The sequence below is a fragment of the Apodemus sylvaticus genome, chromosome 5 (assembly GCF_947179515.1).
Source record: "Apodemus sylvaticus chromosome 5, mApoSyl1.1, whole genome shotgun sequence".
NCBI lineage: Eukaryota > Metazoa > Chordata > Mammalia > Rodentia > Muridae > Apodemus > Apodemus sylvaticus.
Genome location: NC_067476.1, coordinates 66657727 through 66671653, shown reverse-complemented (window position 1 = coordinate 66671653; position 13927 = coordinate 66657727). Strand labels below are relative to the sequence as shown.

At 38.2% G+C, this 13927-nt stretch overlaps 1 protein-coding gene across 1 annotated transcript; it reads right to left on the bottom strand.

Moving 5' to 3' along the window:
- Nucleotides 1–562: 562 nt before the first annotated feature.
- On the bottom strand, nucleotides 563–1537 carry LOC127684793 (olfactory receptor 5M11). Its single transcript, XM_052181623.1, has one exon. It carries the CDS (start codon nucleotides 1535–1537, stop codon nucleotides 563–565), a length of 975 nt encoding a protein of 324 aa, XP_052037583.1.
- Nucleotides 1538–13927: the final 12390 nt, after the last annotated feature.

Sequence of the window (13927 nt, the reverse complement as noted above, 5' to 3'; positions counted from 1 at the left end):
TGCTGCCCAGCTCCTGGATGAGGTAGGGCCCTGGCAGATGGAATTGCAAGTGATCTTAAACTTGGGTGTTCTCTGCGTTCCTGGCTGTTAACAGGAATGTTAGCAGGTCTGGCTCTGGTGGGTTGTGTTGCAAGTGACCTTATACTTGGGAGATCTCTGTGTACCTGGCTGCATCTGGTTGCTCAGTCACAGGAGCAAAGATGGTGGCCTCACTGGTTATTCCTAAACTGGCAGACCAAGATTTTTAACTCCTATGTTATTCTCATCCTAGTCAAATGATCTATACATTCTATCACTGTTCTATGAACAACATGATGATTAATGTCAAAACTAACTAGCAACATATATTTTTTTTCAAAATACATACCATTCATGTTGTATGTGTATGTGTGCATGTATGTGTGAAATTATTTGAAAAGGACATGAAGAATATGTGGGGAAAGGTAAAAAGTGAAAATTGTAGATAGATATGAGGATATTATATCGGTATTCATGTACAAAATTGAAGAAAAAAAACAAGATAAAGACTAAGTGAGAAAATACAAATATGCTTGACATAATGCTATAGTATTATTTTATTAGAAAATGAAGGCATCGATACTGTCCTGATGACATTTAGTCTGAGTACTGTTTTCAAGGCCTGCTTTACATCTTTATTCCTCAGACTATAGATCAATGGATTCAGCAGTGGACTCACAAAGGTATAGAACACAGCTATTATTTTGGATTCCTCAACAGTCTTATCAGTGGGTGGTCTTACATACATGCAAAAGAGAGTCCCATAAAACAATGTGACAGCCATCATATGGGAACCACAGGTAGAGAATGCCTTGTGCCTTCCTTCAGCTGATTTGATTTTTAAGATGGCAGCAATAATGAAGACATAGGACACCAGGATGACTGTGAGGGAACTGGAAAGGTTAAAGCTCGCTGATATTAACATGGCATGTTCTTTAATGTAAGTATCAGAGCAAGACAGCTTAATGAGTGGTGGGTCAGCACAGTAGAAGTGGTTGATGACATTGGATTTACAGAAGGTCATGCTGAAGGTCAAGATGGCTTGGAAGAGCCCATCTGAGAAGCCATAGATATAAGGACACATAACCAAGCAGATGCAGACTCGCCTGGACATTTTCAGACTGTAATGCAGAGGGTTGCATATGGCCACATAACGGTCATAGGCCATGGCTGCCAGTATATAAAACTCTGTGAGAAGAAGAGCAATGAAAAGATAGCATTGGATAAAGCAGCCAATGAAGGAAATTGTCTTCTTGTCTGATAAGAAGTTGGTCAACATCTGTGGGGTGGCTGTTGAGGTATAACACAGATCCACAAAGGCCAAGTTACTGAGGAAGAAGTACATAGGTGTGTGGAGGCGGGCATCCAGTCTGATCAGGGCCATCATGCCCATGTTGCCTAAGACAGTGACAAGGTAAACCAAGAGAAACAGGACAAAGAGGAGAGGCTGGAGTTCTGGGCAATCTGTGAGCCCCAGTAAAATGAATTCTGTGATTTTAGTGCTGTTTGTGAGTGGCATCTCCTGAGGTCTGGGTCTGTCTGCCAAGCTGTGGAAACAAGGCAGACGTGGTGATATAAGATAGGCCATGCTAAGAATTATTGGAATAGAAGGAATGCTTCCCCTTTGGAAGAACGTATGTCCTTGTTATCAAATAACAAATGGTGACCACTGAAATCTTACATACCATAACAGGCTACAGACTGAGTCAGTTATACTCATGTATGTAGGAATACACGCACAGAGATAGAGAGGGACAGACAGATAGACAGACAGACAGTGACAAAGAGGCAGAGACAGAGAGACAGAAACAACATTTTTTCATATGAAGGAAAGAAGTTATCTCTTTGGAAGGAAAATATGTGAACTAAAATTTTATGTAAAATTATGTACATGCTGCACAAGGTATCAGGCTTTGTCTCATATTTGCAAACTTAAAGTGAGGACCTGAAAATAGATTTTAAACATTTTTAGTGATGGAAAATCTAAACAGAGAAAATAGAGGGAAGAATAGAATTGGAGATGGAGCAGATAAGAATAAATACATGTACAAGTGTGTAAGCATTCTTCTTAAACCAATGAAGTTAAAAATTTTGTGATTCAAAGAATACAAGAAATGAAAAAATATCCCACATATTAAATCACAAATCTTTGCCCAACGCACCTATAAAGAAAAAGCTCTAATGTCATAAACCAGTTGAAATTTGTATATCCTCCCTTTAATCCTCAGAACTTCCATTCTGCCATAGGGATATGTGTATGTATTCATGTATAATATATATTCATATCATATATTAAATGAATGAATAAGCAGATATCTAATTGATAAATTGTCACAATATTTTTTAGATTATATATTAAAGACATGTTTAGTGTAAAGCTGGTCTTCAGCAAGCAAGCTCCCTGTCCCCACAGATTGAGGCTAGGGAGTTGCCCCTATTAGGGGATAGAAAGAATGAGAAAGAGAGGGTAAAAAAGGAGAAGCAGAAGAAAGAGAGAAACAGAAAGAGAGTTACAATATTTTAAAGATAATTATAAGAATAATAATTACATAGAAGAAAAATTGTAGTGACTTCTGTAGCTAATATTAAAGAAATTGAGATATTGGCATCCATACATTTAAACTTCTTTTCCTATTACAAGCAAAACTTAATTTTCTCTTCATTTCTCTTGTTTTAAAATATTGACTTTAGCCTTATACTCAAAATAGTTTGTTTTTATTATACTTGTTTTTATTTACTTTAATTTATTGTAAGGATGTGTATTTCAACACGTGTATTTTAGTGGACAACTCATCCAACCTTCTCACATCAAGGGGTCTAAAGGGAGAACTCAGGTCAGCAGGCTTGGCAGAATCTGCCCTATCTGTTAAGTCATCCTTTCAGCCCTCATACTTATTATCTTTTACTGAATAACTTCATAAATCATATTTCATCATAACATTAGTGACTTCACTTATTTAACTATATATTTCAGAAAGTTAATAATTAACTAAACCTCCTGTTCAGTTACCACAAAACTTAAATGCATAAGTGTTGCTTGGATATATTAGTGGCAGTATCCATGCTCACATGGTCTTCACTTACACACCAATTTATTATTTTAATCTATTTTCAATGCATGTGATAACAAATCTCACACTCACAAAACTCTTCTGTGCAAATACACATATTTTCTCCTGTTAGTCTTAAGAAAATCAAGAGAATTACAAGACGGTCCATCTGAGAATGGCTGTACAATGTGATTTATAAACATAAAATTATTTTGCTTGGAAATCTCCTTTATGAAATGTTGTCCTAAACTTGGACCACATTGTGAAATTCTCTGAGATGTATGATGTGATCCAGAAAAAACTAAATGTAGAGAAGGGAAGCAACCATAGCCTTCTTACATAGTAAAGGGAAAGAATTGCATGGCACCTTCCCTTAAGCACGAACATGCTTGACAACAGGAATACTTTGTCTTTCATTAACCCAATGTACCCATTGTAATGTTATAATCAGAACCAAACTGCTGTTTCTGCAACAACTCCTACAGTAATACTTACTCCTTCACAGATACAGATACCCAAGTAAGACACTGTGAATTTCTAGATAACAGATTTCCATGTGCCACAATTTCTCATCTGATGAAGTGATTTTTTTACTAAAGAAGATATTAATGGTGACATTTTCAGTTTCTCAACCAATTTTGGTTCAGTTTGTGTTATGAATTTCCCCAATTTGTTAGAGAGCTACAAAAAAAGACCATGACTTTGGCCCAATATGTGCTAAATCTCTCTCTTCAGAGCTACATGTTGTTTCTCTATGATATTCTACCCTTAACTCTCTTAAGAGCCTAGGCAATTAAAAAGTTTTACCCCCAAATAATCCTTGTTCATGTTCCTGTTAAGTCTGTAACCAAACATTTCACTATAAGCATCAAATGTAGATAATATAACAGTTCTTGATATTAGAGTGTGTGTGAATCTGCCTAAAATGTTGCTTATTAAATCTAAAGGAATCACAGTTAGATGGGTCACACCATCTCTCAAATTGCAGATTGTAAATGTTGCAGAGAAAAACAGGACCACAGGAAGAAAGCTGAGGAAAGGCCTCCCAGAAGAGTCTTATTAAAATAATTTTTATGCCCAAGCTTATAAACACCCATAATTAGATGCTGAAGAGAAACCCATTAGAGGTGATTGAGGCCAGGTTTAACATTAAGGGATCCAGGAGGAAAACACAGCCTTCAATTCAGTAAAATAGAGTTGCTGAGTCTGCCAGGTTTGGAAGGTTGGTGGAGATAAGTTTTATCCTATGTGTCCTGACCATAGTACTAGAAGGTACAAGGAACAAAGTTAGAGAAAGACAATTTACTGTGAGGCACAAGGTGACAGCAGCTCCAAGAACTTGGCACTGAGAAAAAGACTTTTGGAGGATTTTCCTGGTGCCATTTGTACAGAGCCATATTGGGGCAATCATGCACTTGGTCGGAGTTTGACTTTGGTCAAGGTTAACTTCTCCCAGATAGCCAGGATCCTGCTCCACCTAGGGCCGAGTGCTCGAAGTAAAGGTTAAGTTCATTGTTCCTCCAGGTCTAGGAATTCCTGAATTCAGCAGGTGACCCACCCAGCTGCCGGAGCAGTCAAGACGAGGACCTCCAAGAGAAGCTAGACAACTTCCACCAGAACTCAGCCTGGAGTCTGGGGGGAAGGGTTTGCCCAAACTGTTAAAAGGTCTGGCGCCATTAAAGTTTATGGCTTTGATCAGTGAATATTGTCTTAGCCATACTTCTTTTTGCCCCTCTTCCCTATTTATCCCTCAGCTTCTGTTCCAGAAACCCACTTCGTAATAGCTGCAGGCAGCTATGGAACCCAACAGCCATTGAGATAAAAGCAGCTAAAGGGTCTGTTGACTGGCAGAAGCAGTGATATCTGTTTGCTTTTCAGTAAGATTGATAATCAACCTATTAGGTCATTGTGGACTATAGAACTGGATTGAACATCTTTTTTTTTAAAGTAGGCCATTAATAGTTTCTGCAGTTAATAGAAATATTTAGGATCCTGAATAACTTAATGTTCTGTTCAAGTAATCAATGAGAAGCTTAAGAATATCCTATAAAAATGTCAGACTAAAGCAGAAGATAGTAACGTTCTTTAGGAAGAAGGAAGAAATTGCAGAAATACTGTAACTCTCCTTCCAGTGTTAGTGTTGTTATTGAACTTCAGGCTATAACCTTTGCACCACACCATGTTCAACCACTCACACTCAGTAAATCAAATTAATAGTACAATGCAGAAAAAGGACATTTGCTCAGTATGAAAAAAAAAAAGAACAAAAACAAACAACAAACACCCTAAAATTTCTTGGGGGATCCAGATGTAGGATTAAAGGTTAAACAGAGTGCTGAGGACATGCAGATCTAAACAGTACTGGTCAAGATGTTGTCCTGGCCACCACTTGCCCATCCATGTCTGCACTTCAGTCCCATTCTATTAGGTCTGACAAGCTGTAACAGTTGTGAAAATTATTTTTGGAAGAAATAAGTGCCCCTCAAGTTAGGTCATTTTCCTTCACCCAACATGAGGTTCTTAGGGGAAACCTCACATTTCTTTTCTTTCTTTCTTTTTCTTTTTTCTTTCTTTCTCTCTCTCTCTCTCTCTCTCTCTCTCTCTCTCTCTCTCTCTCTCTCTCTCTCTCTCTCTCTCTCTCTCTTTCTTTCTTTCTTTCTTTCTTTCTTTTTTTTTGGTTTTTTTTTTTGTTTCCTGGAACTCAGTCTGTAGACCAGGCAGGCCTTGAACTCAAAAATCCGCCTGCCTCTGCCTCCGAAGTGCTGGGTCCATTACTTCAATATTCTGCCAGGCAAATTGAGAGACATATGTGTCTTGCTAGAATATCTTAATTTCTCCCAGATAGAGTGTGAGCTTCGAGTGCATGAAGGCAGATGCAGAAAATGCTAGATGTTCCCACAAAGTGTAAGTGCTTAGCCCCTGAAAAGCTAACACTTATTGCTAGTGAATTTATTGAACTTCAAAATCTGCCACGAAAACAGCAGAATGGCTACATATAGTTTTAGAAAACAGTACATCAAAGTTAAATTAGTCTTAGAGATATGCACAGGAAAATAGAAATTCTGTGCATGAAAAGGAAAAAATAGAATATATTTCCATTGAACACATGAAACATAACTAGCTACTCTTGAACAAACATAGTTAAGGTAACCGAAAATCTGAAGTCAGTGCATAAGGACCTTTGTTAGAAACCTAGGTTATGCCACTCAGACCTGGTTTCCTTTCTATTCTTCTTTTGGCATTCTGTTATTCACACTAAATAGCAAGATTCCTATCATGTTAAGGAGTTAAAGCTAGGAAACATAATTTTTGCCTGATTTAGATACCGGTTATTTACACTTGAATAAACAGAGGGAGCAAAAATATAAGACTCACTTCTGGCTATGATACATACCTATTCTTAGTCTCTGACTTTAGACGTTTCTTGGTGCTGCTATAAAATATACCCCTACTTATACTTGCATAAGGCAAGTGGGCCACCCTAAGCCAACTTGCATAGGGACTAATATGCAGCAAGATGAGTCTACACTGGGGACCATCTTCCTTGACTTTAATTGCAATATTTTGGATCCAGAAATTAATTGGCCATCTCAATCATCCTATTTTCTACAAATTCACACTTAAAAGTATCTTTAAAAGGAACTCTGCAGAAGACACAGTTAATCTTGATTACTTTTTTTAATGTTCTAAAATAGATAAATGAGGTAAACTCAGTCATTGTAAATCATTCTCTAAAATACTATGAATTCCTATGCTTTGATGATTCCAAATATGTAATATAAAAGAGCATTCAATTTAATTTAAAATTCTATCTAATATAAAAATAATTACAATAGTAAATATTAATAGGTTATGATAGGTGAAATAATCAGCAGGTTAAAAAATACTTGCCTTCAATCTTTATGATATTATTCTGATCCCTAAGAATCACACAGTTTAAGGAGACAACAAATTTCTCAAAATCATTCTTTGCAACAAAAACTCATGGCATGTACATGCCTATACACATTCACCCATGCTCATAAGTAAATCTGAAACTATAAAATAATAAAATAAGAACTTCAGAACTTATGACCATTCTTTAATATTCTTCTCTTTGTGTGTGTATTGGTTATTTCACATGAATAAAGGGAATTTGTGTGTGTGTGTGTGTGTGTGCATACCACTCCCAGATATATTATACAATGAATATATACATATATGCATAATTAAATGTATATATGTCTAAAACATATGAAATATCCAGATTATAACAGACTTAACTAATATCAACTTTTATATGATAAATATGTTCCTACATAGCTCTGTAATATGTGTGTATATAAAGGAGAGAATACATTGCATTGGAGTTTGTTTTATATAGATGTAGTGTTACATTTTATCTATGCATGTCATCCAAGTTTAATTGGTATCATTAATTCCATAGACATAGCTCTGTAAGCTAAGTAGTACTTTAAACACTAAGCATGTTCAAGTTGGATAACCCTAAATTCTCAAGATGATGTAACTGCACCAGGCCCTGAAGGGCCTGAACAGACCTCTAAAGACACTGAACAGCTTAAATAGAAGATAAACATGAGTGTAACATAATGCTTTCCTTCTTGTTGCCCTTAGCCTTTCTACAAGCTCTAAGTCTGCAAAGGAGATGTTTTTCATATCTATTGGCTTTGTGGTCCCATAGGTCATGTTATTGTTGTCTAGTTTGACTTTGAGATTTTCTTTCTGGCTAACAGTATAAAGAACTCAAGTCTGGTATCTTAAATGTGTTTACTTCTCTGAAAACAAAAAGCCTAATGAATGTGTTAAAGATGAGCAGCATGAGCATGTTTTAAACTAGAAAGGGACACAAGTCATAGCCTGTGTTTTTAAAGGGAGGAATGCCCTAACCTGACATAAAGATCTAAGGAGGTCTCTGGAATTTTCTTTTATCTTTGCATGCATTATTTCATGTAAAGTATGGTTCAATATATCAGTGCATTCCAGAAAGTCTCCTAGTCTTTCTGTTTATTGCATATAGGTAGAAAATACATATATTACTAGTTATTTCTATTTCTTCTCTTTGTTTTTATCCTTCTCTTCTCTTACCCATCCCCACCGTCACTTGCTGCTTTCATATTCATTCTTGAATTCATGTCTTGCAATCGAGACATTGGATATATCATTTCTATTAATATACTGCTAAGACTTTTCCATTGGGGGTCGTTCTTAATAATTCATCTGGTAACTTCAAGATGAAAAGGCTAGAGCTATATTTTTCTTAAAGTTTCATTTTTATTACTTTTAATCTGGATTTGAGCATGTGCACATAAGAACAGATATTAGGGCATATCATAGGTGTAAGACGCCCTGGAACTAGAGTAACATACAGTTTTGAGCCACCTAATAAGCTCTGATACTCAACCTTTGGCTTTGTGGAGGAGCAATGAGTGCTATTAGCAGTGGAGCCATCTGTTCATCCCAGTAAATTTGTCAAGACAAATTCCAAAACTTATTCCAACCAGCTTCTTTAATTACATAAATGCTTAATGTTTTACTTGATAAATAAATCATGCAGATGGTATTTATTAACCATTCAGCTTATCTCCAAAATATGGAAATATGGAAAAGTCTAGTGTCAGTTTTGAGATATATCCCTTCAAGTTCTTGGTCATAGAGAACTTATAGACTTACAAAACAAATACATTCTTTTGTCATTACTTTTGGCTTTATGCTAGAACTTGATGGTATGATCCTATCACTCAAAAGATAACTCGCTGGAATTACAGTGCATGGAGAAATAAAGCTACTATCTATCTGAAAGCTTCTTGCTACTGTCTATCTACTGTCTTGCTCCTGACAGTATTCTAGTGATAGAAGATTCTATATATGTTGGTGAAAAAGAAAGTCATGAAAAGTCTGACTCAGAAGGAAACATACTCAGTTTCAACAAATAACCTAGAAAGTGCTTATTGTAGTGAATGTTATTTGGATAAACAACCAATTTTCTAACTGAATGTAAGTCTCACTCTAAAGGATGAGACTCATGCCTGCTTCTGTAACCTAGACAGAAAACTGTGACAAGATAAAGGTCAGAAACTGTAGGGAAGAATCTACTTGTATTATGTGATAAATGATCATATTATAAAAAAATCTTTGAGATACTTATATTTACACTCATTAATTAGTGTATCTTTCACTTCAAATCAGAAAATCTTCTTTTCAGTGGATGACATTTCATAGAGTCTCATAACCACTTAAAACCATACATGCATTAATGCATGTGCTTTTCTAATAAATGTTCAATCAACTTAAGGTATGGAATGAATATTATGTCTTTCACACATGACACAGCCAACATAACCCATTTTGTCTCTTCATTCATCAGGAAGACAACAATTATTGTGTGATATAAAATGCTGAAAGCCTATATGAACTTTCTCTTACTTCTTAAACACCTTACCAATGCAAAACACTTTCTTCCTGTGATTTATCACTCTGGTTCACATATATTTTTATTCTAGACATTCATTTAGCAAGCAAGTTCTTGCCTTGAACTTTTGTGTTTCTTATGAGTCTGCATAAATGTTTTTCCAAAGTATCCATGTAGCTATGTGTCCCTTCCCCCACAGCATTGACCTGAACTTCTCAGCCCATCCCATCAGCTGTGACATTCTTGGCTGCCAGACCCCAGCCTTCTGCTTGTGTTATCTCTGGCTTTTGTTCCTCTGAGAACAACACAGCTGTTTTCACCTTGACAACCAAGGCTGCCTCAGGGCAGTCTCACCTGGAGACAAGCAGAGACCTGTGAGACATGAAGTCCTTAGTAAAAATCAGTCTTGATCAGCAAATGTCGTCCTGACTCATTTCTCTTTCGTCGACTCCCCATTTATCCCCAGAATTCTCTTCCAGGTCTCCAGTTCACATGTGGCCATGGGTGGCCACATATTGGCGCCTTGAACAGGGAGGACCTGATACAGGAGAATTTCCTGAGGAGACCCTATCTGGCGAAGCTTCGCAGAAAAACAGAAGATGGTATCCTGCACGGTAAACAACTATAGGAGTTAAATGCTAGCGCTAGTGTAAAATTTTATCCTTTGAAACTATTGTTGTGGGTGTGGAAGGATATGGCTAAGCAAGCAGAATTGTGTTGGCCCGGCATAGTATCTGCTTGGGATAGATAGTGGAAGATGGGGCAGGAAAGCTTGTGCCAGATTTGTGCCCGCAGCATTCAAGAGCTGCTTCAGGTGAAAGGGATAGGGTTTGAAGAAGAAAGGTTAGAAGATTTTTTTAGATCAGATATATTCTTGCTGTCCTTGGTTCCAAGAAAAATGAACTTTAAACGAGAGACCCTGGGAAAGAATTGGTAATTCGCTAAAGGCAGCCAAGGCAGATAATATTACCCTCTGCCTCTGGACACTTATAAAGGATATTATAGATGAAGGAGCCCTGGAGGAATTAGATATTATTCACGCACTTGAGGAATCTCAAGAAGAAAGCCTGCCGGAGAGGACCTCCACAAAAAAGGATCCTCCCCACTCTAAGTTACAAAAACGCGGAGATAGTGCTGATGAGCTAATTATAGAAAAGGTAGCTCATCCCCAAAAGAGAACAGCTGAATCTCATGGGGGAAGAATGGGCCCCTACTGTGCCCTCTGCTCTGCCTATGACTTTGGTGGCAGGAGACGAGATCCAGAGAGATATGCAGTTACAAAAGTTGGAGTTTGAGATTAAGTTACAGAAATTGACTAATGAATTACAGGAGCTAAAAAGGGTATCAAATACTAGAGAGAATAATGATCTTGAGACATGCCAATCGCCACTAGAAAGAGCTGTAAGTCAGGCTCATGGAGAAGGGCAGGATATGTCAGAACTGTTAGCTTTTGCTCTCCTTGAGATCGAAGACCAGGAGAATAGGATTAGACAATATCAGACATTGGAATTCAAAGTGATTAAAGAATTAAAGGCAGCTATAGCTCAGTACGGCCCTACAGATCCTTTTACACAAGCTTTATTGGATACTGTGATAGAGTTGAATTTAACTCCACAGGACTGGAGAACTTTGTGTAAGGCTACTTTGTCAGGAGGAGATTTTTTGCTTTGGAGTTCTGAGTGGCGGATGGCTAGTAAAAGGACTGCCACCGTAAATACTCAGGCAGGCCATTCAGAATGGAATGCTGATATGTTACTGGGAGAAGGTGTATATGAAGGGAATACTAATTGGATTGGGTTTCCTATCGCAGTGTATGCGCAGATTGCGATGGCTGCCCTCCGTGCTTGGAATCTTTTACCATCGAAGGGAGATCTTAGTGGAAGCTTAACAGGTGTCAGACAGGCTCCTGATGAGCTTTTTCAGGATTTTGTGGACAGATTATTAAAAACAGCTAATAGAATTTTTGGAAATTCTCAGGCAGAAAATCTGTTGGTCACTCAGTTAGCTTATGAAAATGCTAATGCAGCCTGCCGCGAGGCCATCAGACCTCACAGGGGGAAGACAGACTTGGCTGGTTATATTCGTCTCTGTTCTGAAATTGGCCCCTTGTATAATCAGGGTCTAGCAATGGCCGCAGCTTTGCAGGGGACCACCATCCAGGGAATACTTTTGCAGAGACAGGAAATAAAAAGTGTTTTCAATGTGGGATTCAGATTGTTTTAAATGTGGTAGTCTGGGTCATTTTAAAAGTGATTGCCCTAACAACAGGGGTGCTATAAGAGGGCAGTTTGCTCCCCAGGAATCTGTCCTAAGTGTAGGAAAGGAAACCATTGGGTTAGAGGATGCAAATCTAAGATTAATATTCAAGGCAGACCGGTGTCAGAGAAGGGGCCAACCCCAGGCCCTGATTCAACCAGGGCAGACAGTTTATGCGGTAACACAGCTGCTGCCAAGCCAGGAAAATCTATCTTAGAACTTATCAGAGCAACACCAGGAAGTGCTGGACTGGACCTCAGCAGCACCTTCTATGTCGTATTAACCCCAGAAATGGGTGTCCAGATTCTGCCTACAGGAGTTTTTGGACCTTTACCTGCAGAACTTGGGGATTACTTCTAGGACGAAGCAGTTCTACTGTGAAGGGGCTGCAGATTTATCCAGGTGTTATAGACAGTGACTATGAGGGAGAAATAAAAATTATGGCTGCTTCCCCTCATGGTGTCATAACTATACCTGCTAACCAAAGAATTGCTCAACTTGTTTTGGTTCCTTTACATCCACTGCCTTCCAAATTCGTTAAAGATAAAAGAGGACAGGAAGGCTTTGGCTCCTCCGGAGTGTATTGGGTTTAATCTATTACTAATAAGAGACCTAACCTTAAATTAACAATTGAAGGAAAGGGTTTTGAAGGATTAATAGATACAGGAGCTGATGTAACAATTATTAAAGGACAAGACTGGCCATCCAGATGGCCTTTGACAGAGAAACTTACACATCTCCAAAGCATTGGATATGCTAATAATCCAAACAGAGCACGAGACTTCTAACTTGGAAAGATAAAGAGGGAAATTCAGGACAAATCCAGCCATATGTTATGCAAAACTTGCCTACTACCCTTTGGGGGAGAGACCTTTTATCACAAATGAATCTGATTGTGTGTAGTCCTAACGAAATTGTCTCTAGGCAAGAGTTAGAGCAAGGATCTTTGCCCACTCAGGGGCTTGGGAAAGTAGGGCAAGGCATTAAAAAGTTTGAAAGCCCCCAGCCTAACTCTAACACTAGAGGTCTGGGGCATTTTCAGTAATGACCACTGTCTTGCCTGCATCCCACGCCAATAAATTTCAATGGCTTAATGATAATCCTGTGTGGGTTGATCAGTGGTCTTTATCTAAAGAAAAAACAGAAGCAGTCTCTTCGCTAGTGCAGGAGCAGTTAGAGGCAGGACATTTAAGAGAATCCCTATCTCCATGGAATACCCCAATATTTGTTTTTAAGAAAAAATCTGGTAAATGGAGATTGCTACAAGATCTAAGAAAGGTTAATGAAACTATGTTGCCCATGGGAACTTTACAAGCTGGCCTTCCATCTCCTGTGGCTATTCCTAAAGGATTTTATAAAATAGTCATAGATTTAAGATTGTTTCTTTACTATTCCATTGCATCCTGAGGACTGCAAAAGATTTGCTTTCAGTGTTCCTTCTAATAACTTCATGGAACCTATGAAAAGATATCAATGGATAGTTCTTCATGCTTAACAGACACACAGGTACACCACAAACATTCATTGTCTTTATCACCACTATTGTGGAGGAGAACCAAATGGCATTACACCTTCTCAGGCTGCCATGTCCATGTACTGAGGAAAAGGATCTTAGGTTCAGCTGGCCCTGAAGTCAACCTGGATAACCACCTTAGAGACCTACCATGAGAGCCAACTTGCATATCCAGCTTGAGTTCTTCTGCTTCAACTAGGCTTCAACAATAGGCTCTCATAGGCTCTCTTCACAGTTCTAATCCTCAATCCTTTACATGACCCCTTCAGTTTGGGACCATCAATTACAACTGAGGCTGTACCTTCACCAATGGATTTCAATGGCCTCAGCTGCTCTTCATGACCCCTTCAAGTTTTCAGAACCAATACCACCTGGACAACTCTTAGAACATTACCAAGTACTACTGCAGTACAAGGTACAACCTTGACTATCTCTGGAACACAGCGTCAGCCTCTTTGTGCTCCCAGAAAACACTTCCCACAAGATTTCACCTCAATGATGCTGGATTCTTCTTAATCAACACTAATTCCTTAGCATTTATAGTCCTAGTAATGCAAAGGTTTTCCTTTAGTAGTTCTGGTATCTTGTTAATCACAGTTGATTCTTAAGGCCAGCTAACCAAAACCACAGAATCTTCACAATCAAAATAGCAATGGCCCTGATAAAAGTCTTTAATCTTCC